Source organism: Notolepis coatsorum, assembly GCF_963971535.1.
Source record: "Notolepis coatsorum genome assembly, chromosome: 19".
NCBI lineage: Eukaryota > Metazoa > Chordata > Actinopteri > Aulopiformes > Paralepididae > Notolepis > Notolepis coatsorum.
The window spans coordinates 66,359,913-66,387,017 of record NC_140183.1 but is presented as its reverse complement, the minus strand read 5'-3'; the positions used below and the strand labels follow the sequence as shown (position 1 = coordinate 66,387,017).

At 48.8% G+C, this 27,105-nt stretch overlaps 1 protein-coding gene across 1 annotated transcript in view; it reads right to left on the bottom strand.

Moving 5' to 3' along the window:
• LOC311246533 (ras association domain-containing protein 6-like) overlaps positions 1 to 14,169 on the bottom strand; it is a gene marked incomplete at its 5' end in the record, with an annotated part of 90,323 nt that extends 76,154 nt beyond the window's left edge. The window contains one exon of the mRNA XM_084336683.1: positions 14,131 to 14,169. Coding sequence (XP_084192809.1) covers positions 14,131 to 14,169 — 39 coding nt within the window. The remainder of the gene's footprint in view (positions 1 to 14,130) is intronic.
• Between the last annotated feature and the right edge of the window lie 12,936 nt (positions 14,170 to 27,105).

Below are 27,105 nucleotides of genomic sequence, written 5' to 3'. Positions count from 1 at the left end.
GTAGAGTAGAGTAGAGTATTGTAGTAGAGTAGTAGAGTACACAGTACAGTAGGCTAGGGCAGGGTAGCCTAGAGTAGAGTAGAATAGAGTAGTAAAGCAGAGTAGTGTAGAGTCGAGTCGAGTCGAGTAGAGTAGAGTAGAGTAGAGTAGAGTAGAGTAGAGCAGAGTAGAGTAGAGTAGAGTAGAGTAGAGTAGAGTAGAGTAGATTAGTGGAGTAGATTAGTGGAGTAGATTACTAGAGTAGAGTAGTTGAGCAGAGTAGAGTAGTAGAGCAGATCAGAGTAGCAGAGTAGCAGAGTAGAGTAGAGTATAGTATAGTAGAGTAGAGTAGAGTAGAGTAGAGTAGAGTAGAGTAGAGTAGAGTAGAGTAGAGTAGAGTAGAGTAGAGTAGAGTAGAGTAGTATAGTATAGTATAGTATAGTATAGTATAGTAGTAGAGCAGAGTAGAGTAGAGTAGAGTAGAGTAGAGTAGTAGAGTATAGTATAGTATAGTAGTAGAGCAGAGTAGAGTAGAGTAGAGTATAGTTGTAGAGTAGAGTAGAGATTTTCGATCTGACCCAATCTTGAGAACCGGGTGTTAATATGAGCTTGTTATCATTAATCTAGATAATAGAATTATGTAACATCACCACAATATCACAAATCATAATTCCATTACTATATGATCCCATTGAAAGAGGATGAACTTGAATCACTCCTCTGGATCATTGAACAAACTCTTCATACAAGGATTAACAATAGAGAACAGGTACATTCGTTTGTAATTGTCGCTGTAAAAGCTTTGTTTATGTTGATGTTTGGTTCTCTACACTGCAGCCTCCAGTCTTCCTGGACCCTCCTGTGTTGCTTCCTTCTCCTTCACTGGGCCGTTGTTGTTGACAACTGTTGGTAATATAGGTACCAGTGGGTCTCAAAGTCTTCCCCGTAACGCTTTGGAATAACTATCCTTAATAAATAGCTAATAAATAATTCACAAACCATTAGTTAATTTGTTATTAATGACTTGTTAAATGCTCATTAATAGTTGGTTAACAATTTAAAACTATGTCCATAAATAGTTAATAGATCATGAACACGCTATTAGTAAACTACTTACTAATGACTTGTTAAGTATTTCTCCTACTATTCTAACATCATACTGGAAAAGGCAACACCAGAGCCTTCTTCTCTAGTCAGCCGATGTTTAACAAGTCATTAATAACTCATTAACTAACAGTCTGTGACTGATCTATTAACTATTTATAAGGGGTGGTTATTCTAAGTTTTTCCTGTAAAGGGCCCCAAAATCTATATGTAATATCAGAGACATGGACCCCCCTCTCCACATGTTCTACGGACCTCCACCTCAGAAGATATGTATTGTTAGATAAGATTTATCCCACTGTCTATTAGGGGTGTAACGGTACACAGAAGCCACGGTTCGGTACATACCTTGGTATTGGGGTCACGGTTCGGTATGAGTTCGGTACAACAGAAAAATAATATTTATAATAATTATTATTAATATAATTCTTTTTTAATTTATTTAATTTATATATTATATTTATGATAATTATTATAATTATTATTATTAAATAGAATAATTTTCTATAGGCTTGCCGTGGTAGTCAGTGATACTGGTGTCACTCTGTGTTCAGGCATCCACAGTAAATTAATTGCCTAGTGCCCCTTTAACAACTTATAGGCTTGGTAAGTTTCACTTTCACTTCTAGAGAGGATTTAACTGCACGAGACTGAATACTAGAGAACAGATGACATGTTACGCAACAATGGCAGAGGATTATTTGGATTTAAACACAATAGCAGTTCAACTGGAGTCGAGAGGAGCTCAGATGATCAGTCCGAAAAAGTATGTTTATTTTTTTTATTTGATCAGCGTGAGTCCGGCAGGGGAGAATGTTATTGTTGTTGGTTGGCGACGCGTGTGTGTGTGTGTGTGTTGGCGATGCGCGGCGTGTGTGTGTGTGTTGGCGACGCGCGGCGTGTGTGTGTGTGTTGACGACGTGCGGCGTATTCTCCGTATGGCTGAGTGTACCGCACCGTGACGGTCGTACCGTAAATTTGCAGGACGAATACACGTACCGTTACACCCCTACTGTCTATACTGTAGGCTTAGAGATAACAGAGCGATAACAGACAAGAGAAACATTGTCATTCTTATACAGGGGGATCCCCCTTCTTGGATGTCGGTGATAGTAGTGTTGCTAAGGATGATCGATGGGTTGAGAATAAAACAGGCGAAATAGTTGGTATGTATGAACATATAAGTGTAATAAAACACAAATATGTAGGGGAGAACGGGGGACGTTGTCACACGGGTAGGTTGTCACATTCATTATATTTCACCACCAGAGGGTCCGGTCATACTTTGGTATTTAAATGTCCAGAATTGGGGTCAGAGTTCACCTACATTGTCCAGTTATTTGGGGTTGGTTGTCACATGTTGTGTAGGCTATTATTGTTAGGCAGATTTATTGTGTTCTTATTTTGTTATATAGGATGGCCTAAAGATGCATTTCCTGTTTATGTTCATGTTAAGATGCATTAAGTTATGTATTTGTCAACTTGTCAATGCAATTAAACTTTCAAATTTAGTTCTGCCTTGTCTTCTTTTTAAGATTTTCCCATTAAAACACATGGTGACAACCAACCCCATAGTGTGTGACAACCATCCCCATGATGGGGTTTGTTGTCACAATGTGTCAGAGTATCTTTGATAGGTGATAAACGTTAGGTTATGGCTATAACCAAGTTCTGTTAGTTAAGGGTGACGCTTGGCATCACCTACTGCACTCCCTCGCGTACGTGCACGCGTACTGAATAACATTCCACAAATATACCTTTAATACCAGTATTAGTCTGACCACACCCCTCATCAGCTTACCTTCATAAGCAGGTGTGTGGTCACCTGCTCTCCTCCTTCCCAAGCTTTCACCACAAGGTGAGGTCAAGGGCTGCAGCGGCCGTCTGATGCCAAGCGTCACCCCTAACTAACAGAACTTGGTTATAGCCATAACCTAACGTTCTGTTTCGTTAGGGGCTCTGCTTGGCATCACCTACTGCACAAGGGAGGCCAAGCGGAGCCGCTGGCTGACAAATACACCCCGCTGACAGCCCCCCACAACCATCAGAACAGGGAGGGCCGAGCCCCCCCGACCCCCCCTAATGGAGGGCATCCCCCCTATTAGGGGCTTCACGGGAGGGCGACGGACCCGACCGTGCGAAGAGGCACTCAAGCAACCCAACGCACAGGGTGAGCAGACCGTGGCTTGACCCCACGACTACACCCACGCACAACCCGCATGCCACCCGGGAACGAACGTAGGAACAACCTCGTCACTGCCCCCAGAATCACGGGGTCAAGGGCAAACCCAACCCCATGGCAAGGCCGTAGCAGCGGAGCGCGAAGGAAGACCCAGACCCACCAAAAGGACTGGACTCCCTGGAATGGGGGCCCGGAGAAGTCCATGATGCCAGCATCAAGACCCCACCAGGGGGGCACCTAGTGACCCCGCCCCCCACATCGCCAGCGTATTCGGACAAAGGCCCCTCAGCCGAGCGGGCCCTGTCCTCCCCAACAGCACACCGCCTGGAACACAGGCCCTGCAACAGGCAGACAGCATGGTCATAACACACAAGAGTTAACCAACGGAAGCAGGCAGTGCACCGGGGAAAAAGACCAGGCAACAGGCTGTCAACCCAAGCCTGGAAACTGCGGACGAGGCAGGCGCCAGAAAGGACAGCTGAAAACAGCCGCCCCGGCGGAAGGGGCGTATGCTGGCGTTGTCGCATAACCAAGCTTTCAAACAGCATGTCAGAAGTGGGATCCTTAGACCACTCGGCCCCTGACAGCTGCCCACAGAAAAAGCCCATACAATCGGCAGACGTCATGAACGTGCAGGGGCACCCTCAACCGGAGAACCGGGAGTTGACACTGCAGCAACACACCAGAGAACCAACCACCCAGGCATCACCCCATGCAACGGTTGGTCCCATAACCCCTCAGGAAAGAAACCCCAAAACACATCTGCGGCACCGCCGCAGCCCGCGTTCCGGTTCCCAACAGGGCTATCCCGGGCCTACGGGTCAACGAGCATCACCCCGGACCGGTCCCGGTGATACGGGGAGCACAGGGTCCCCCGAGGAGGTTAAAACCACCCAAACAGGCCCCTCAGCGCCAAAACGCAAGAGAAGAGCGTAAAAATGGAAGACCAGCCCCAGCACCCCGCACTCGGTATTCCCAGGAGGTCACCCAACCAAGTACCAACCAAGACCAACCCGTACAGCGGCCGAGATCCGACGAGATCGGACGCGTACAGGTCGGCACGGCCGTAAGCCATTACGACAGTGCAGAATACAACGCACCCAACAAGGGTCCCATAACGCTCAACCCTGTGACACCCGGATCGACCTAGCATTTTTCCCCCTGAAAAAACCCCAAGTCCCTCAGGGTACCAGAACAGCAGATCTGCATCCCCAGCGGACAACGGGTGCAACTGATCTGGACCAGCGCGACCAGAACCAGTCCCGTGCCCTAATCACGCCGACCTGCCAACCCCAGGAGAAGGGGCAGATATGCGTGTTTGATCCCAACACAAAAAAGAAGGCGCCACCCAGACGTGTCGGTATGAACCGCGTCCGGTGGCCCACCCCTAGGGCGTGAGACCCTTCCCCATATGTCCAGACCCATTCCGTCATCATCCCCTGACATGAACGGGAACCCATCGACAACACACAGGATGTCGGAAGAGGAAAAACCCCCATCCCAATTGCTCCATAAAAACGCTGTTTCACCCAAGCAAACAAGGCGCGCTAGTCAGCCAATGGCCCAAAAGCACATCCTGAGCCAGCACTATGTGTGCGTTTGGACATACCCACATCAACAATAGGCCGTTTAGACCACCATATTGAATCCCCAAGACGCACAGGGAAACGACAAGAGGGGCGAGATGCAATCAACTCCATGAATGAATGAATGAAAAAATTTACCCAACAGACTGCAGTACAGGAATACACACAATAGGATAAGGGGAGGCAGACCTGAGAAAGACGTTAGTCTTGTTTCCATCAGGGACCCTCATTTCCAATCCATCAAGACACATTCAACTCTTTATAAAAATAAAGAAAAGGCATCACCCATATGACCCAACTGCACAGCTGGGAGTAAAAACCCTGTTTTTCACATGATTTTAATCCAGTCACTCCTTTTAATCAGAGTGTAAGACCAGACCCTCCCAGAAACACCTTCCCACATGAGACTACGGTCAAGAAAAAAGATATGTAAACTGTGAGACACGTGACCAAAAGACTCAAGTTTGACACATAAACCGGGCGCAGCAGGCCTGTAAGCCCTGCGCCCAACCTCGACATCTTTAAGACACCAGCTCATGGAAGGCGTCGCCATAGCAACAACGCTACAACGGGCGGGGAAAACCCACCGGATCCTGTCATAACAGGAGTCGGTAGAATACCCCTTCCCCCCCCCCCCCCCCCCCCCTGTCAAGCACTGGCTTGGCCCTGACTGGCTCAGCAGAAAAGATAAAAAAATCCCCTAAACCAATCAAGTGGGAAAGGAGGGGTTTATTCGACACCCCCTCCCGAAAACCACACCCTTTATCCCGACACACAGAAACACAACCGTAGCCATCTTGAAAAACCTCCGGTAGAAAACAATGCATAGCATAAGCTAATACAATGCCTGCTACCCACAAAAAGTGTAAAAGGTTTTACAACAAAACACAAGTCGCCTGTGCGTGAATCCTATACCCGTTGCCTATGTCATACATAGGAAAAAACGCCGAACGAGAGTAACGGCTAGGCCGTGAAAAGTGTGCGTACGAGCATTACTGCAACTAGACAACACAGCATTGTGAAAACACATATACTTAGTTAAAGCAATGGAATAACACCAGTTCTAATTGCATGTGGAGCATCAAGCTAAATAGAACCTATTACCGAGTGTAAGTTGCAGACCTTGCTTAACCTCGTAACACAACACAACTCACCCCCCAACGTAAACAGGGTAGATCCATATATACACAACCCCACCATATGATTTGTTTGAAGAAACACACAGTTTGTTCGGCCAAAACACAGTCCCCCTTATGTCGGGGAACTTTTTTATTAAATACTAATAAAGTTTAAGGCACAATATCATAGAGGGGCCGGGAAGGGTGTAGGAGAGGGGATACAGAGGGGAAAAAGTCACTCCTAACGGCGTCTGCCACCTCGCGCCACTCGAGTCTTGCCACCCCGGGGAGCCCCGGAGGGACGGTAGGTTACAGTCTGCTGGACACGACGTTCCCTACCGTCTCCTCCGGTCTGGGATGGGCCGGCGGTGGCCGAAGCGCCGTTTCGTCCCCTGGCCCTCTTGGCAGGGCCAGCAGCGGCGGCGGAGGCAGTGGTAGCGGCGACGGAGACAGCTCGACGTCGCGGAAGCCTTCTGCCCCCACCGGCAAGGACGGGAGGCGGAAAATGGGGTTGGAGGATGGATCTCTCCTCTGCCATCTCTCTGCATGTTGAGGTCATCAATTGCAGGGCCTTCCCGAACAGGCCAGCGTCGGAGAGGGCGGCCGTCAGAAGAGGGGCTCTCTTCTTCTCTGGCACACGGCTTCTTCTCTGGCACACGGGCCTGCTCCAGCCAAAGGTGACGCTGGCCCAGGGTGGCCAGGGCGCGCACTTTCCCCATGGCTATGGCCAGCACCTGGGAAAGGTGCAGGACAGCTCCCGCAGCCTGGGTGATCTGATCGCATTTGACCTCGGTCAGATCCGTGCCGCCCGTCATTATCCCCGATACAATACACAATACACGCCCTCCCCCATACCTTTGACTAACCCCGACACCCGCGTAACTGGTACGTAGGCGGGAGTTAGTCCCATGATGTTGGACACAGCCTGACCCCGACGAACATAGGCCCCCATCGATGGGAAAAATGGGTAGACAACGTCCACCCCTCTCACTGGGGGACGCTGCCAGGGATGGCCTATGAGGTCATCAGGGACAGGTGCAGGCAATGGCAGCGGCAGCGGCACACCGTTTGCGGTGGCGCCACCCGCAGTTCCCCCTGCGAACCTTCCTCCACCGATCCCGCATCCCTCGCATACAGCAGGCTGCGACTGGTCAAGGAGCCACAATCCGATGCGGCCGACAGTAGGGCATCCTGCTGATGAGGCCAAGGTGGTTCCTCGACATCCTCGAACAAGGCGCCCCATGGAGCCATTTCTCCTTCCTCCGGGGTCTCCGGAGGAGGGATACTCTCCTCCACGGGACCATCATACAAGAATCCGTCCGCCTCTTCCATGAAGTCCTCAGTTTCCATCAGAAATCCAGAGTCGGACGCATCCTCGCTGGTCTCCAGCAGCTCCCCAAACCCAGGCCGTTCGCGTCTGCACGCCACCATCTTGCGACGCGAGCGAGCAGACGCGAAAAGTTTGCGTCGCAAATCCTCCGGCTCCAAAACAATCCCCCGTTCATCAACGGGCGATTCCCCAGAACCAGATGAACCAGAGTCGAGATCAGGCCATCGCCGGAGCGACGGCACCGAACCCTCGGCTCGTCGGTGAGGAAAACTATCCACCGGCAGTCTCCCGGGCTGGGTCGGCAACCACGAGAGTGGCAACAGCCCAGCACCGAGGCGCACGACGGAGGCGGGAATGGAGAACCGGTGGTGAAGAGTAGGTCTAGCGGGTCTACTCTCCACGGAATACATTATGACCCAAACCTTTTCTTACACAACAAAGTGAGAGAAGAAGAGATTAAGCACAATGTAAACCAGTCACAACTCTTTTCAACTAACAACACGTCAAGTGGGGTACTACCGAGGCACTTCCTTGTGGTGAAAGCGAGAAGGAGGAGAGCAGGTGACCACACACCTGCTTATGAAGGTAAGCTGATGAGGGGTGTGGTCAGACTAATACTGGTATTAAAGGTATATTTGTGGAATGTTATTCAGTACGCGTGCACGTACGCGAGGGAGTGCAGTAGGTGATGCCAAGCAGAGCCCCTAACGAAACAGAACTCTTTGTTACAATACTTTGGAAAATGAGAGGGATACACATTTCAAGCCAACATCTTAAGCTTCAATTTAATGTAGGAATGACTATTGAAAGATGTTTTGATGATGAGCAATTCACACTAGAGTAAAAAGTGTAACAACTATCCCCGTTCTCCCCTACATGCAATAGCAACTTGAATGTGACTTAATGGGATTTCACGTGTACAATGGACACAGTACGGGATATGTAGTTGACCTCTGAGTGCAATGTGTGAAATATAAAAAAAAAACAGGAGGGAAAGTGAAGGAAAACATTTAATTATGTACGCTCATCTTCAATGACACCATATAATTCACACAGGAGAGAAACCCTATCACTGTGTGGAGTGTGGACAGAGCTTCAATCACCTGTACAGTCTGCAAATAGATCATTCACACAGAAGAGAAACCCTACTCCTGTCACCAGTGTGTGAAGACATTTAGTCAGCTGTTTCAGACCTTAAGCGACATCAGAATATCCACAGGGGAGAAGGCACGCCATTGTGACCTGTGTGATAAGAGATTCAGTAGCTTAGATTATTTTAAACGACACATGGGAATTCACCTGGGAGAGAAGATTCAGTGACATTTCAAACCTATTGATTGACTTCCACCGATGTTTGTCAAAAATATGACAGTGACAGTGAGTTGGACAAACTGTCATTGATTTTGCACCAGGCCCATGCATGCTTTTCGGACTGGTGGCGCTCCCTATTGGGTGATTCCAGAATCGTTTTACACAGTGTTATGAAAAGTGAGGATAGATGAATGTCTGTAGCAAGGTTTGTGTAAATCTGACTCAGGGCGTACTGTAGGAGTTATGACTTTTCAAAGTTAGAAATCAGGTTGATTGGGGTCATATATCTTGGGCAGCACTTGCACACAACTTCCAATCAATGAGCAACATTTAATTTCATGGCCAATTTTAATCTAGTAGTGTGACAACAGTTTTTGTTGCTTTAAAATTAATAGGAAGCAGAAAATGGGTTTCTTGAGTAATGTCCCAAAATAAGTAAAGTAAGGTAAAGTAATGTCTCAACAAAGATGTGTTTTAAGGAGTTCATTTGTGGAATAGTTTTATCATTTTGAAAAATAAAATAAAATGTGTAATACACTAAATATATATATATATATATTTAAATAAGATGATTAACACATTTAAAATATGTTTTCTTTTGCCTTTCTAACTTCTTTACACGTGGAGTTGCCAGCCTCCTCTTTTCAGCTAGGAGTTTGACTGGGAGGGCGTAATCTGTTACGAGTGCGCTTACTCTGCATGGTGATTGGAACCCAGATAGCAGAGTGAATACGAAAGAAGGCTTGAAATGAGCAGATAAGAGACGGCGTGGTGACGATAACAATGTTTTACTCACAAGACAGGATACATGACTGACAAACACAGGTAACATTTAGACAATGAACCAGCAAGTCTCTGCTGGTCCAGACACATACAAACACTAATTAGAGACAAAAGGTAATTACAAACAGGACACAGGTGTGGTAGACAAACCTAACAGAACACAGAGCACAGAACACAGAGCACACAGGGGAAAACAATAACAATAGAACAAACTGAGACCAACAGACTAAAACACATTTACAAAACACAGACAGGGAAACACAAATCTAACAAAATGGAAACAACAACGACAACATAGACAACGAACATAACAAACATAAATGGCAGATGGCAATGTTAATTAGGTGCGTGAGCTGATGCCAGATCTGCCACATCTGGCTCAGCCCACCGGTTGCCAATGTTGTATTGTGAAGTGTATTGAAGGGGGGTTATATATCGTATTTGCTTATCGCGTCCCGCTCTGAGCCTTATAAGAGATACCCCTTATCTCCTATGATACCTATTGTATCCCAACGAACAACTAAATGCACCCACACCTGAAGGGGCCCCCGCCCCTATGGAGGCGTAGCCTATATAACCATGACTCTGGTCACCAAACACTCTTCCTCTATTTTCGTTCCATCGTATCGGCTGCGTGCACCATACGTAACTAGCAGGATGAAAAGATCAGAGAAGATTCATAATGTTGAAAGCTTACCGGAGGTTGCTGGCCCCTGGCATCTTCGAAGCATGTTTTCAGCGACACGACGGGCCTATGTTGATGTTCCTCGTCTGATGACAGCAGACCAAGGTTCAGCTGTACAAGATTGGCTGTCGGGCCAGCTTGTACCCAGGTAGGCCCTGTGTCTTCAGGCATGGGTATTAGTGTTAGTAATGCTGGTTTGTTTTGTTACACAACCATGTTGTGTGTTGGCGCCGGGGGCAGGATGGTTTGGTGAACGTTCACTGCAGTGAACGGTTTCCAAACTGTCTTGGGCGTGCTGCTAAACATCTAATGCTATGCTACATGCTATCGCTAATGCCACATGCTACCACTACTGCTACATACTAACTGCTACGCTGTTCTAATGTCTCCGCCGTGAGATGTTGTCACTTCTCCCTCCTCTTGCCCGGTTCATCAATGAAGGTCAGTCGGTAGCTGTTGTGGGGGTTTTTGCTGAGTCCTATTTACCTTTTTTTCGGGTAAATGGGTTGACAACAGGGTAGGCCGTGGCTAGGTACCCTAGCCAGGTATGTTACCTTGTGTTCCGGCGGGGTCTATGGAACGGTGTCCCCATCTGGGGCCGATGCGTGAGCTCGGCGGTGTAGCAGTAGAGCTATATTACTGCAGGATGGGACTTAACGGCGGGTTATGGCTCAGCTGGCTAGTTCCGATCCACATTGGCGTCGGGTAGTGGGGCTATGGGTCCAGCCGACATGGTAAACAGGCGGTTATTGATCTGGGTCCCACATCGCCTCACGCTAGGCTGTAGTAGTATAGGGCCCTGTGTAGTGGGCTATTGTTTCATTCTGTCACTCTGCTATGAGAAGGTCTGTCTTTGCTACAGCTTTCTCTCCTCTCAACCATTCATACTGACGGTCAATCGGTATACTGGGGGAGTAGTGCGGGGGGGGGCTTTGTTTACCTTTTTTGGTAAATGGGCTAAGCTAGGGCTGGTGTGCTGTTGTGAATATTTTGAATGAAGGTGGGACTAGTTCGCTCTGGTCCGCCTCCCCTTAACGTTGTGTATATGGGTTTGCTCATTCTACAGTATTTTGTGGTTTAGTTCTTTTATTCATTTAACCCTTTCATGGTGCACACCACAGTGGAGGTTGCTGTTTGCAACCACCACTGGTGCTCCGTGTTAACATCAGTCCTTTGTTGTTGACATATTGAAACAGTGCCCCGCCCGGCCGACGCCATGGGTGGGTCGGCCTGGCGAGTGTCTGGTGGGCTGTTAAAGCCTGTACCGCCACGGTATGGAATTGGCAGCGATTAGAACTGTGTTCGAATTGCTGTTTTTTTCTATTAAAAAAAATGTTGTCTGCTGGCGGGACCTTGAGGGCCAGCCGACGTCGACACATCGCGCAAGGTTGTTGACGTTATTAGCTTTGACCCAGCCGCAAGCTATAACCGCTCAGGGTTCCCCTCTCCGCAGGGGATTTTGGTCTTCTGCTGGAGCGCGGGCGGTATTGTCCTAGGCCCTACACCGCCTCACACCGCGCAGCCAGAAGAAGAGAGAGCACGGCCTCGTCAGCGGCGATGACGAGGCCCTCGACAGGCGGCCATGTTTTCCCCCGCCGGAGGTATCCTGGGCGTTGATTCGACAGGTGTCCACAAGGCCGACAGCCTTGGCGGCCGAGGGATCGGCCATGTAGGATGGGTTCGGCTTGAACAAACAAGCCGTCACCGTCCTGCCGCGAGCAGCCCGCTCTCCGATCACTCCCTTCCCCAACACCAGCGGAAAAAGTGCGCTCTGATTGTTTCCTTTGGCTGCGGGCCGCGTGCCTTCGTTGAAGCGCGGGCGGCCCCCCTTTCGCTTCTCATGGGGACAGGGGCTGACACCCAGTTGATGGCTGAGCCTGGGTCTGTCCGTGAGAATGTTGTGCTGTCAAGCGGCTCCCACACCATAAGCTGTGTTGGTTGAGCCTGGTGTTACGTCTGTCAACGTAAGTGTTGTCAGCAGGGGGGCTCGAAACCTTTTGAGGCACACAGTGCGGGCTTCACCGGCCTCGCCTTCGCCAGGCCAGGTATCATGTTGGTGCCTCCCACTCCTGAAATATTGGCAGTGGTCGCAGGCACGCGTGATTTGGGGTGGTAGTAATATCACTGCAGGGCTACGGTGTGTAGGAACCCATGGGGTCCTTACACCTTGCATGTCCGGCTGCAGAACAACTCCTCAACATGTTCTGGAGGGGTGTTCAGTGGGGGGGCTTTTTTCATCGGAAGCCCCCCGTATCAAACTGGCCCTTTCTGTCGGGGTCCCCCCTTGGGTGCGATTGCCTCGTGGGTGGTGTCAGGGTCAGATGTCCCGACACGGAACGCGCTGCTCGCACGGTTCCAGGGTTGGCTACGCACAGTGGGGGGACCGGGCCAACTATCTACAGTTCCTGGCGGACCTGCGCCACATGACGGCGGGTGCGTTGGGAGTGTCATCACATATGACTACGGCAGTACCATATGTCGAGGTGGATGGAGAGAATGCTGAGGCAGGGACTTGTGTTTACACAACCCCACCCGTTTTCAGGTTTGGTACAGACCCTATTGTCAGGGTCTCCAGCAGTGACAGCTCTGGTCAACGAGATCCAATCTCTGTGGACGAAGCAAGCCATCGTCGTGGCGTTCTCTTCCCGGTGTTCTCTGCCTGAGAAGTCGGGAGGGAGGGGTGTAAGACCCAGGCTGGACCTGTCCCATGGGAAGGTTCAGCATTTTTTGGATCGTCTCCTACCTGTTGAACACTGTCAGGTGGGGGTCTGGTTCTCCTCCATAGACCTGTAGGATGCGTATGTGCATCTCCGATCTTCCATCCTAGGGCTTACCTACGCTTCCTTTGCAGGGTTAGCGTATTAGTAGTAGTACCAGAGGCTGCCGTTCGGTTTTCTCTGGCTCCCCGCATCTTCACCAAGTGCGTGGAGGCCGCACTGGGGCCTCTGCGTCGTCAGGGGTTACGGAGTGTTCTGCCCTGATGACGTTCTGGTCCTTCGCGGTCAAGGTGGATCGTCAGGTCTCGTACCAGGCAGGTCTCTACCAGCCTGGGGTTGCTGTAGACTGGATGTAGAGTACTCCTCTTCCCAGTCAACGGTTGGAGGGCTATGGGCATCCCTCTCAGAGCGTGTTGTCAACACGCTCGGGAGGTTCCGTACTAGGACGGTTACGGCGCTGTCTCACGTCGCGTTTTCACCGACGCCTCCCTCGCTTGTGACGCGTCGGGCCAACGCAGTAGGGGGCAGCTGGCAAACCATGCAAGCAAACCATTACAAGTTCACTAATCTCTTCGATACTCTTACCCTTGGGCTGGACCCACTTCCAATAAAGCTTTCAATTGCACATACAGCTCCTTGGGGGTTTCCTCTGGCTCAACTTCCAGTGAGCGGAATCTTTGCCTGTAGGTCTCAGGGTTTATATCATACTTGTTGTATCATACTTGCCAAAATGCCTTTCTGTTTATTTTGTTTTATTTTAACTCACGGTGCAGAGGTGTGGCATTATCAGTCACCATGGCAACCACCACAGTGGGTGGTTACCCCTTTATACTGATCAGTGGGTGACAAGCTCCAGGTGTGCAAGGGGAATAGCCAAACAGTTTTTGACCGTGTTCATGTTGATGTGCTGTATAGGTCGGCGTTCAGTGTTATTTGTAAAAAGAGTTTTGTATATATGTTTTGGTTGATAATGGTCAATAAATGGATTGGCATATCCAAAATGATACGAGCACTCTGGACATTGAATTCTTCAAGCACGCGTCAAACTCAACTCAGCCCACTTGCCCCTTGCAGTAGGCTTATAGGTAAAGGCTCTACAATACTTCCTAAGGATAGCCGTCTTAACCAGTTCATACTCAAGAGACTCATCCACATCCATATGTACATAAGCACTTCTGGCCTTGCCAGTCAGTAGGGGAATAAGGCGGAAAGCCCAATCAGCCCTAGGCCACCGACATGCTACTGCAATACGTTCAAATGTTATAAGAAAATGCTCAACATCGTCAGACTCTGTCAATTTCTCCAACCTAGGTTCCTGTGTGAACCGAGACTGACCTGACCGGATGTCTTCTGAATGAGATGTCTGAGCAACATGTAAGGGAGGATGGGAGGAGTCCAGTTCTGGGCCTTCACTCCCCAGGGTCAAGGGTGGTTCGGGGGCTGGGGACATTCGGGCCTGCACCTCCATTTGAAGAAGACCAAACTGGTGTTGCAGTGCTTTGAACCTCTGATCCTGACGTGCCGCATCCTGGTTCAGTCAAGCCTCTCGGGCTTGCTGCTGCCCCATGTGGGCTTGAATGATACTAGCCAGGTCTGCGATTGTTGGCTCCCTGCCCTCGTCATCCTCAGTACCTGGGGTCCCTCCAGTAGCTCCATCCTCGACCTCTGAATCAGCTCCAGTGGGCCCATCTGGTTCCGGCCGTGGTTCCCTACCAGCAGCAGTTCGGCTCCCTCTCCCCGCCTTTCCTCCATGCATCATGGCTTGAGGAAAAAAGAAAATAGTGGAGAAAAAAACAAACATCTACCTATGCCCTTTACTGGTTGATCCCACCGCTGTCACCATATGTGAGGGACCAAACAGCTTAGACATGTCGTAGGTAGAGTGCTCAAAAGGAGGTTTATTTTTCCCAAAAATATAAATACAGGAAACAAAAAAACACAAAAAAATGCAACAATAACAAATAACCATTACTGTTACAAAGGATCAGATTAAACCGAATATATATATTTATTGATTGATATATATTGCATAGTATTTGTATATCGTTTGATATCCCTTGTATATTCCTTGTACATATACACGGAATGTCCCTTTAGCCTAGTGCAGACCATAATATTTCATTCTCCTATTGGACAGCGGTCCACAGGCGCCGGGGCCGTGCCTCCAGAGTCAGGTTCAAAGCCACCGTCAAGACATGTCTGTACATGCCCGGCCTTGCCCAGGGATACAAGACAGAAATGAGGTTGGCACTAGATTGTTCGCCATGCATATAAATATGGCGCAGGTGAATACAGAAGTAGAGTTACCCAATAAGTTGAAGCCTCACCCACGATACTCCGTGCGGTGAAGTATGGCCTGTTTGGCCCCGAAATAGAGCATTGAGACCGCGTGCGAATTAATAACTGAATTGTCAGAGTTTGGCGCTATACCGTCGAGTGCGACATATTTCTATTAAGTCAGTAATAGTCTATTTGTGTATAGTGTATCGTGCGGCTAAAGTTCTACAGTGACCAGCATCACCAACGCTTCCTCGTACCAGCTAGAGTGCTTATCCAGGCTGGGCTGCTTTCATGGCGCTTTCACCCGAGGAGACCTAGACGAGAACCGTGTGGACATGTACACTGGATTAATCTACCCGACGACTACATAGCCCTTTGCGGCTGGATTATATTTGTTTTGGTCCTGTGATTTATGGAGCGGAGAATCGCCGACGCCTACACGTGTGGGATTTACCCTGTGAGGAACCAGGTCGAGTCTGTGCCTCAGAGAGCCTGAGGCCGGCTAGCTTTCTTCACTGTGGAGCTACAGTCTACGGAGAACAGCTGTATTCGTCTGTGGATCAAGAGACTATTGCACCGTCTCCTGTACTTGGAGTCTCCTTAGTCATCGTTGACCAGACTCTCTACTACCGACAGATCCTCTACCCCTGCTGGCTTACAACCGGGGGGACCCTTCCAGTATCTCCCGCTATATATTACTAGTGTACCATAGATATAATTCCCTAAGATTCAGGTTGTATAATTACCTCCTGCGTAACCAGAGAATGGACATTCATTATTGATTTGCCTATGCACATTCCTTTGCCTTATAAGCGCATCCAAAGTAAAATACAGAGAAGTATATTATGTACCTTTTGCTGCAATAAATACTTGATTACACCTTTGTGTGGAACCGATTCATTGTGGGAAGTGTTCATCATATTTATATATCATGTACTGTATGGCCAGTAATTAAAGTACATAAAGCGGTAGTGGTTTAATGATACCATACTTATCAATACAGTCAGGGAATTGTACCCCTCAGTTACAATTGGTCCTTCGAGCCGGAGGGTAACTAGTGTAATATTAATATAGTGGTATTAATATTGACATGGCCTATGATGAACACTCCACAAAACGGTTCTCCTAAAGTAGATCGCCCGCAGCGTAGACGGCAGACACCTCAGTACTTAGAGGATTACGTTGCCAATATACTACCTAGCTTTCTACAGACGGTAAACGCGGAAAAAGTAGATAGTAAAATTATGTCCGACCCTATCGACCAGGCTACCCCGCCAATAGAGGCCCTAGTGGGTTCTAACGTAACTGACCAAGCTCACGGTAGGGACCAGGAGGGACCCGACATGACTTTACCCCCCGCCAAGACCGAAGAAGTAGTCCCCGGAGAGCTCCAGGATAAAGACAGCCCTCCAGGGATGGAACTCTACCCGCTACAAGAAGAGGAGAGCACCCCGGAGATGGATCTCCAGGACTCGCCACAGGAGAACAGATCTCCAACGAGTACTGCCAGGAGCGGATCACCTCAACCAGCGTCTTCCCCCAGCGAGGCGGACAAGATGCTGGCACAGGCATTCCTCGCCAGCCTAGCAGCCTCAACAGAGCGCGATCGACTCCAAGCACAGACGCTTAGTGAGCGCGAACATTCTTCCATGGAAAGAGAACGCCTTCAGGCGCAGCAACGGAGCGACGAAGATCGTATACGTCTAGAGATTAGACGCCTTCAGACGGAAGAGAATATGGTAAGGGACCGGGCCGAAGGTACAATCCCTGGTAGGGATGCTGGGGGCGCAAAGAGAAAAGGGTATGCACGAACTGTACACGAACTCTAATGTCGAGAGGATTTTAGAGAAGCTTCCGCCCGCCCGACAAGAGCGCTTCAGGCGGCAAAGAGACCACCGTGATCCTAACGGTCCCGAGCCATCCCTCCTAGACCTAGCCGACTTCCTGGCGAGAGAAGTCAACAGCCTACGGTTGGATACGTTCATGCGGAGCACACCAAGCTCCAGAGAGGGACCTAGGAGAGCAAACGATGGCCGCAGATTGGTGACCGTCATGCACCAATCAGAATCAGTACCGAGCAGCAAGAACCACAGTACCCCCTCGATGAAAGAGAAGTGGAAGATGGTGTGCCCGTACTGCGAAAAGGAACACTGGTTGTCACAATGTGACACGTTCAAGAAGATGACTGCCGACGAGGTGAGTCAATGGATAAAGTCCAACCGACGCTGTTACCGATGTGCGCGCAGTCACATGGCAGCCGATTGCCGCTTAAAGAAGAGGTGTAGTCGGTGTGACGGAGCCCACCTAGATGTCCTACACGACAGTAACAGAAGAAAGCCTGCACCCTCAAGCAGCACAAAGGCAAGTGTAGAGCCATATGAAATCCGTTTAATTTTTTTCCAAATTCCATTTTATTTTTTCCCAAATTCCGTTTTTTCCGTTTTAATATTTCAGAATTCTGTATTTTGCTTTGTACGCTCATTTTACCATCAGAAATAGTGTCTAATAAGTGGGAATGAATAAATGTCCACAATTTAATAAGATATAACAGTCCATTTAATAGGGTTGTCTTAAATACTTCGAAGCTTCGAAGCTTCGTTCGATGGGCATGGGATTCGAATATGAAAATAAATTTTGATTATTAAAAAATATAAATTATATATATATTTTTTTTTGCAAAATCAACTCTGCCTCTCTTTGTTAACTACAACAAGCAATGCTGTTTGTTATTTAAGATGAGGTTGGACTCGGCACTGACAGATTTGTGTTCATTGTGCTGCTTTTATAAAGCCTCAAATGATGGCTTACAATATTTCATGAAAGCAAAGTGTTTTGTTTGTCTAAGATTTAAAAAGGTTTAAACTTTACAGCACTGACAAAGTTGAACAAAGTGCTGTACAAGTCCCACAACATTAAAAAAAAAAATAAAAAAAATAATCATTTTTTTTTTTTTTTTTTTTTTTTATTTACAGTTGATTCCATTTTTATTGCTCAATTCCGCAATTCCGTCCGCGATTCCGTGATCGCGGATTTCATATGGCTCTAGGCAAGTGTTATGTACATTGACCCCGCCAGCAGCGGGGGCGCCCGGGTGCTCTTAAAGGTGGTCCGCGTAACACTGAGTTACCAAGATAAGGTCATGGACACTTACGCCGTCCTTGACGACGGGTCAGAGAAGACCCTTCTCCTCGTGTCCGCTGCGGCCCAGCTGGGGCTGCGGGGGAGCGAAAACCAGATGACGATTCGGACAATAAGAAGAGATCTAAAGACGATAAAGGGCGAGAATGTCTCCTTCACTATCGCAGCAAGCGGGCAGCCAGAGAGACGGTATAGGATTACTAATGCTTTCACCAGCCAAGAAATAGGCCTGTCGCAGTACACCTACCCCATCGCCAAGCTGATAGATAAATATGTGCACCTGCGTCAACTACCTATACCGCTCATAGACGGTGCCACCCCGACCCTGCTGATAGGCTCCGACCATGCAGACCTCATCGTCCCGATTGACCGGGTCCACACAGGGCCCAGAGGCTGTCCTGCAGCAGTCGAGACCCGCCTAGGATGGACATTACAAGGCCCCCTCGCTAAGTCTCTTAACCGAACAGCAGCCACTAACTGCCTCCACTCCAGAGTGACAGAAGAAGACACCACCCTCCTACAGCATGTCGAGAGGCTATGGACACTAGAGACAATGCCCTTTAAGAACGAAAAGAAAGACATTCGTTCCAAGGAAGACATTTACGCTATAGCCCTCCTCGAGCAGGGGACAAAGAGAGTCAAAGTCAACGGAGTGATGAGATACGCAACTCCACTCCTGAGGCGAGAGGGTATGCCTACCTTCCACGCCCCAAAAGAAGCGACGGAGCGGTATCTATTGAACACAGAGCGACGCCTAGCCAGAGACCCCGCTCAAGAGACGGTGTACCGCGCTGAGATTAACAAGCTAATCACAGCGGGACACATAAAGAAAATTGACATTAAAGAGGCCGATCAGACGACCGAATCATGGTACGTGCCGCACCACAAAGTCCACCACAACGGCAAGGATCGTATTGTGTTCAACTGCAGCTACCAGATCGGATCACAAAATCTGAATAAAGAGCTCTTGCCCGGCCCAACACTCGGCTCCTCTCTACTAGGCGTGTTACTACGTTTCCGCCAAGACAAGGTGGCCATCAGCGGCGACATCAAAGGGATGTTCCTGCAGGTGAGACTAGTGGAGGAGGACAAGCCCCTGCTGCGGTTCCTATGGAGAGAGAGGATCGGGGATGAGCAACCAGCCATCTATCAATGGGAAGTCCTCCCTTTCGGAACCACATGCAGCCCATGCTGTGCTACGTTTGCACTGCAAAGACACGTCGCAGAGGACCCAGCAGCTGATGAAGAGGTCCGACAAAGTGTAGGAAATAGTTTCTACGTGGACAACTGTCTGCAAAGCGTCTCGACGCCAGAAGAAGCCGAGGCCCTTCTACTCAAGCTCCGCGCCTCCCTGATCAAAGGCGGCTTTGATCTCAGGCAGTGGGCCAGCAGCGACCCGCAAGTATTGCGCAGCATCTCCCCCGAGGACAAGGCAGCAAGCAGCGAGACCTGGATGGCGACCATCCCAGGAGAAGCCCAAGAAATGACATTAGGACTAGTCTGGCGCTTCAAAACAGACTCGCTCCATTATAAACACACACCCCTGACCAAGGAGCAGGGAAGGTCGACTGCACTACCGACCACCAGACGGAGTGTATACAGAACACTCGCCAGACAATATGACCCGTTGGGATGTATTCTACCTTACACCACCAGGGCAAAGATGATTGTAAGAGCGTTATGGGACAAGGACCAGGGCTGGGACGACCCCATACCCGAACACCTTGCATCCACATGGAGAGAGTGGGAGACAGAACTCAGCTCACTCCCAGGTGTCAACATACGCCGCAGCTACTTCCCACCCACAGTGAGGCCGGAGACGTGCCAGATGGACCTGCACGTCTTCAGCGACGCCTCCGAAGTAGCCTACGGTTCGGTGGCCTACTTGCGTGCCCGAGAGGAGGGAGGAGAAATACATACTGCTTTCATCCTGGCTCGCTCAAGAATAGCCCCACGAAAGCAACAATCTATCCCGCGTCTAGAGCTCTGCGCAGCCCTAGCAGGAGCGCAGCTCGCCACGTTAATCCAACGTGAACTCACCATCCCGGTGAAAAGAACAATCTTGTGGTCAGACTCCACGACAGTACTCACATGGATCCGGTCTGATTCGTGCAGATACAAGGTCTTCGTGGGAGTCAGAGTCACAGAGATTCAAGATTTAACAGAAGTAGCAAGCTGGAGGTATGTGGACACAAAACACAACCCAGCTGACGTCATCACCCGGGGAATGTCCCTGGATGACCTCACCCGTCACAACCTATACAGTGACGGGCCAGAGTTCCTCAAGCTCCCGGAAGAAGAGTGGCCTACACCCACCCCACGGGAAGCGAGTAAAGAGGAGGCCGAAAACAAGAAATCTATGTTCTGTGGATTGAACACACTCGTCTCCACAGACCCCGACATAGACGATTGCCTCACCCTAGAGAGTGCGCAGCTAAAGACATTCCTGTGGCACCACCCAGAGGTTCAGCTCACTACTGACATTACAGCAGCTGACTACGAAGAAGCAGAACTTCTTCTACTACAACGAGCCCAGAGAGACTCGTTCCCCGATGAGCTAGACTGTCTACAGGGAGCAAAGCCCGTCCCATCAGACAGCAGACTGCTCCACCTAGCCCCCGAGAGCGACGCCCATGGTCTCATCAGAGTGGGTGGTCGTCTGCGGAGAGCTCCAGACTTACCGGATGACGTCAAGTACCCGATAGTCTTAAACAGCCGACACAAGGTCACAGAGCTGATCATAAAGAAATACGACGAGGATGTGCATCACGCCGGGGCAGAGAGAGTCTTCGCGGAGATCAGACGTCGTTATTGGATACTGCAAGGGAGAGAAGCAGTGCGGCGCTTCCAGCGAACCTGTCTAGACTGTCGTAAGTGGCGAGCGCAGCCCAGTATACCCCGGATGGCTGACCTACCTCCCTGTCGCCTCCGACTCGGCGACAAGCCTTTTCACTCCACCGGTATGGACTGTTTCGGCCCGCTGTATATAAAGAAAGGAAGAGGAACCGAGAAGCGGTGGGGTATTGTATTCAAATGCATGACCACCCGAGCGATGCATATAGAACTCCTTCCAACCATGAGCACAGACTCATTCCTTATGGCCTTCCGAAGATTCACATCGCGGAAAGGCAAACCGTCTATATTATTGTCCGATCACGGGACAAACTTCAAAGGCGGAGAAAGAGAGCTGAGAGAGAGCTTCCAAGCTATGGGCCCAGAACTTAAGACCCACCTCGCTCCATCCCAGATTGACTTCCAGTTTAATCCCCCGAACGCACCTCACTTCGGTGGAACTTGGGAACGAGAAGTACGTTCAATAAAGACAGCCCTGTACGCCGTGCTTGGGGCCCAGACCGTGGCGGAAGAAGTCCTAATGACAGTCCTCACGGAGATCGAGGGAGTATTGAACTCAAAGCCCCTCGGTTACGTCTCAAGTGATGTAGCAGATGTCGACCCAGTCACCCCCAACACACTCTTGATGGGGCGGCTGGACCCCGCGCTACCACAGACAATGTACAGGCCTGAAGAAGCGAACGGCCGAAGAATGTGGAGGTACAGTCAAGTATTGGCTGACAAGTTTTGGAACAGCTTCCTACTCCACTATCTACCGTCTCTACAGACCCGCCAGAAATGGGTGAAAGAGAGAGACAATTTGACAGAAGGAACAGTCGTCATGATTATCGACCAGTCACTACCCCGAGCTATGTGGCCGGCTGGCCGCGTAAGCAAAGTGATCACCGGTGCCGACGGAAAGGTCCGAGCAGCCGAAGTGCTCGTCCAAGGACGGATCTACACCCGACCCGTGGCGAGGCTAATAGAACTGCCAAGGCTCCCCGATACTATCGATGACGACCATGACCCCATGACTTTGTGAACTGCCCGACCCCTCACAACAGACATTGAGTAGTGGACAGTGCGGTTAATCTGTCTCTGCTTAGCTAATTAGGTGGGACTAATTAGGAGGCGGCTGTTACAAAGGATCAGATTAAACCGAATATATATATTTATTGATTGATATATATTGCATAGTATTTGTATATCGTTTGATATCCCTTGTATATTCCTTGTACATATACACGGAATGTCCCTTTAGCCTAGTGCAGACCATAATATTTCATTCTCCTATTGGACAGCGGTCCACAGGCGCCGGGGCCGTGCCTCCAGAGTCAGGTTCAAAGCCACCGTCAAGACATGTCTGTACATGCCCGGCCTTGCCCAGGGATACGAGACAGAAATGAGGTTGGCACTAGATTGTTCGCCGTGCATATAAATATGGCGCAGGTGAATACAGAAGTAGAGTTACCCAATAAGTTGAAGCCTCACCCACGATACTCCGTGCGGTGAAGTATGGCCTGTTTGGCCCCGAAATAGAGCATTGAGACCGCGTGCGAATTAATAACTGAATTGTCAGAGTTTGGCGCTATACCGTCGAGTGCGACATATTTCTATTAAGTCAGTAATAGTCTATTTGTGTATAGTGTATCGTGCGGCTAAAGTTCTACAGTGACCAGCATCACCAACGCTTCCTCGTACCAGCTAGAGTGCTTATCCAGGCTGGGCTGCTTTCATGGCGCTTTCACCCGAGGAGACCTAGACGAGAACCGTGTGGACACTTACACTGGATTAATCTACTCGACGACTACATAGCCCTTTGCGGCTGGATTATATTTGTTTTGGTCCTGTGATTTATGGAGCGGAGAATCGCCGACGCCTACACGTGTGGGATTTACCCTGTGAGGAACCAGGTCGAGTCTGCGCCTCAGAGAGCCTGAGGCCGGCTAGCTTTCTTCACTGTGGAGCTACAGTCTACGGAGAACAGCTGTATTCGTCTGTGGATCAAGAGACTATTGCACCGTCTCCTGTACTTGGAGTCTCCTTAGTCATCGTTGACCAGACTCTCTACTACCGACAGATCCTCTACCCCTGCTGGCTTACAACCGGGGGGACCCTTCCAGTATCTCCCGCTATATATTACTAGTGTACCATAGATATAATTCCCTAAGATTCAGGTTGTATAATTACCTCCTGCGTAACCAGAGAATGGACATTCATTATTGATTTGCCTACGCACATTCCTTTGCCTTATAAGCGCATCCAAAGTAAAATACAGAGAAGTATATTATGTACCTTTTGCTGCAATAAATACTTGATTACACCTTTGTGTGGAACCGATTCATTGTGGGAAGTGTTCATCATATTTATATATCATGTACTGTATGGCCAGTAATTAAAGTACATAAAGCGGTAGTGGTTTAATGATACCATACTTATCAATACAGTCAGGGAATTGTACCCCTCAGTTACAATTACCAAACTATAAAAAGCTGTTATTGGGCCCAGCAGAACTCGGGTCAACTTAAACAGAACAAACTAAAAATACCTAACACAAATATCAACTGAACCAAACAAAACTGACCTACAGACTTCTTCTTCTTCTTCTTCTTCTTCTTCTTCTTCTTCTTCTTCTTCTTCTTCTTCTTCTTCTTCTTCTTCTTCTTCTTCTTCTTCTTCTTCTTCTTCTTCTTCTTCTTCTTCTTCTTCTTCTTCTTCTTCTTCTTCTTCTTCTTCTTCTTCTTCTTATTGAGGTTTTATGGCTATATGGCTATATGCCCAAACTCTTGGCACCTGTAGCATCTCAGCGGGTTTTGAACAAACTCCCTAACCCTAAACACCATATACCCTACAAACACCTCACTAGGAACAACCTCACCTTCAAACTGAATCACTACTGTCTCCATCTCTATCTTATCTGCCCCTCTCTTCATCCTTTCTGCACTTTTAACTTTCCCATTCCGTATGTTCCTCTTTAACTCTCCCACCAGCTGCTCTATGCTAACCTCGACCGGTATCCCAGCAATCACCCCCTTATACCCCCCCTCCCTCTTCTCCCCTACTCTTACTACTTTACATACACTAACTCCACCAATGCTCCTCATCTTCCTATCTTTCTCCACCTGCTCTACACTTACACACCCTACAATCAGATTCCCATCCCCCAAAACTTTTGCAAACTTTACCTCACCTAATTGCTCGTGTACGAGTTCGGCCAACTCGAACATCCTTATTTTCCTCACTCCCCCCTCCCCCTCAAATCTAACCACTATATGAATCACTTCTGTACTATCATTTCCTCTACCCTCACCATCTGACCCACTAGAGCTATCTCACTTACCCTTCTTCCTCTTAAGCCCCTTCCCCCCACTTTCCCTGCTCTTCTTCTCTACCTTACTCCACCCTTCTCCCCCGCTCTCACCCCCCGCACCACACTACATACTGTCATTATCCGACTCCTTTCCCCTGCCACGGCCGTTCCCTTCCCTGTCGCCATCTCCTTCGCTCCCACTACCCGCCACAGCTCCCGACTTCGAGCTCATTCCACCAGGGATCAGCAAGGCGGACACATTCATTGCCTCGACTCCGTTATAGCCGCCGAACTTGACCCGGCATTCTTCACCCTGGATCCAGGAAACAAACTCCGGATACTTCTTGCCGTCCCCCGAAAATACTGTACGACAGCGGGAGCCCACCCTCCACACTAGTGCCGCCTCCATGTCTCCGTATCCCAGTAAACAGTTATCTCGGGGACTGGGCATTTACGCCAAACTAACCACCGCTAGGCCAACTTCAAATCTCCCACCAACAACATTCGACCGACCGCCTCCAGTGACTTCGATGTGACAACTGATCCACTTCTAGTTAGTTGATCATTAGCTACGTATCTCGTCTTGACCTACAGATGGAGACAAGAGGGAGGTATTTATACCGGTTGACCAAACCAATACAGACACATGGGGAAAGACAAATCATCAATAATAAATTACATTAACCTTAATCATCAATAATTTATAATTAACAGTTGAGTTTGAATACTATGTATTTATGTAGGGTTACAATAACTGAGTCAAGCTAAAACATACATTTCATTTCAACCTTTATTTAAAATCGTAAGCATCTGAGGTTTCCCTCATTTACAGAAACGACGATTCTACATAAATCATAGTAGAACATCATTGTCTAATTAAATCCCCCCCCCCTCTTCTCAGGGAGTTGGTATCTCCCAGCAAGCCTCTCCTGGTATTTAAATCCAGCCTCTTCCAATTACTGGTCCTTTGCCAGTTGCCACCAGGAAGAGCAGAGCACCGACCGGAACGCGTCTATGCCTTCTACAACGCTGTTCGGTTTCCGGGTTCCTCTGATTGGCCACTAAGCCCACGTGACCCTACGCTAGCATGCCCCCCTTATCGCCGCCAGTTATCGCTTACGCCCGCGCATGCGCATGAGCCGCGACAAGCCCCTTCAATGACAGAGCTCTCATATTTGCGAATGCATAAACTATATCTTAAATTATGGCTATGTGTCTAATATGGCCGTCGCTTATCAATGACTTGTTTTGTTTACATCAGGGTGAACGCTGTTGCATTCGCAAATATGAGAGCTCTGTCAATTGATAAGCGACGGCCATATTAGACACATAGCCATAATTTAAGATATGGTTTATGCATTCGCAAATATGAGAGCTTTGTCATTGAAGTGGGTGGTGGCACGCAACAGCGTTCACCCTGATGTAAACAAAACAAGTCATTGATAAGCGACGGCCATATTAGACACATAGCCATAATTTAAGATGTAGTTTATGCATTCGCAAATATGAGAGCTCTGTCATTGAAGTGGGTGGTGGCAGCGTAACAGCGTTCACCCTGATGTAAAGTAGCGATTTTTTATTGGTTTGTCATGACAAACCAATTACATAATCCAACATATGTGTAAAGAAACAACATATTCCAGTTAACGGTATATTTTTTTAATGATTCATTACGGTATAAATTAGGTTAACTGGAGCTGCGTATTGCTGGCTCTCATATTTGCGAATACAACAGCGTTCACCCTGATGTAAACAAAACAAGTCATTGATAAGCGACGGCCATATTAGACACATTAGACACAGAGACTCCGGTAGTACTTGCCTAACTGCAGCAGTTCAAAGAGGCAGTTGTTTGGTTATTCTCTTAGAATTGGCCCTGCAACACTTGTTATAAATGTCCTGGAGCGTGGGAAGCCCACCTCCAATTGTGTGTTCGGCTGAACGGGCCACTCTCTGTAGTCTGCTGCGGTCTTGTGCGGTGCTATTCTCAAACCAGGAGGTGATGTTACCAGTCAGGATGCTCTCTATTTCAGGCACATTTCACCAAAACCATTGAATTGGATGAGCTGCTTCCTTTTTACTTGTCATTAATTAGAGGTTGTGAAGAGGTGTGGTGGGTTAGGGTTAGTATTAATGAGAGGTTGTGAAGAGGTGTGGTGGGCGGGACCGATCCTGTTTTACTATCCAGGTCAAAGGTCGCTGTAGCGAGGTGTCGGGATTTTCACCATGTCACTTTTAGATCCGCACTGCCACTTTGGATAGAGATACTGCTTTTGAGTGGAGGTGCACTTTGTGTGTGTGTGTGTGTGTGTGTGTGTGTGTGTGTGTGTGTGTGTGTGTGTGTGTGTGTGTGTGTGTGTGTGTGTGTGTGTGTGTGTGTGTGTGTGTGTGTGTGTGTGTGTGTGTGTGTGTGTGTGTGTGTGTGTGTGTGTGACTGTGTGTGTCTGTGTGTCTGTGTGTCTGTGTGTCTGTGTGTCTGTGTGTCTGTGTGTCTGTGTGTCTGTCTGTGTGTCTGTCTGTCTGTCTGTCTGTCTGTCTGTCTGTCTGTCTGTCTGTCTGTCTGTCTGTCTGTCTGTCTGTCTGTCTGTCTGTCTGTCTGTCTGTCTGTCTGTCTGTCTGTCTGTCTGTCTGTCTGTCTGTATGTCTGTCTGTCTGTCTGTCTGTCTGTGTGTGTGTGTGTGTGTTGTGTCTGTGTTGTGTCTGTGTTTTTTGTGTGTGTGTGTGTGTGTGGTGTCTGTGTGTGTGTGTGT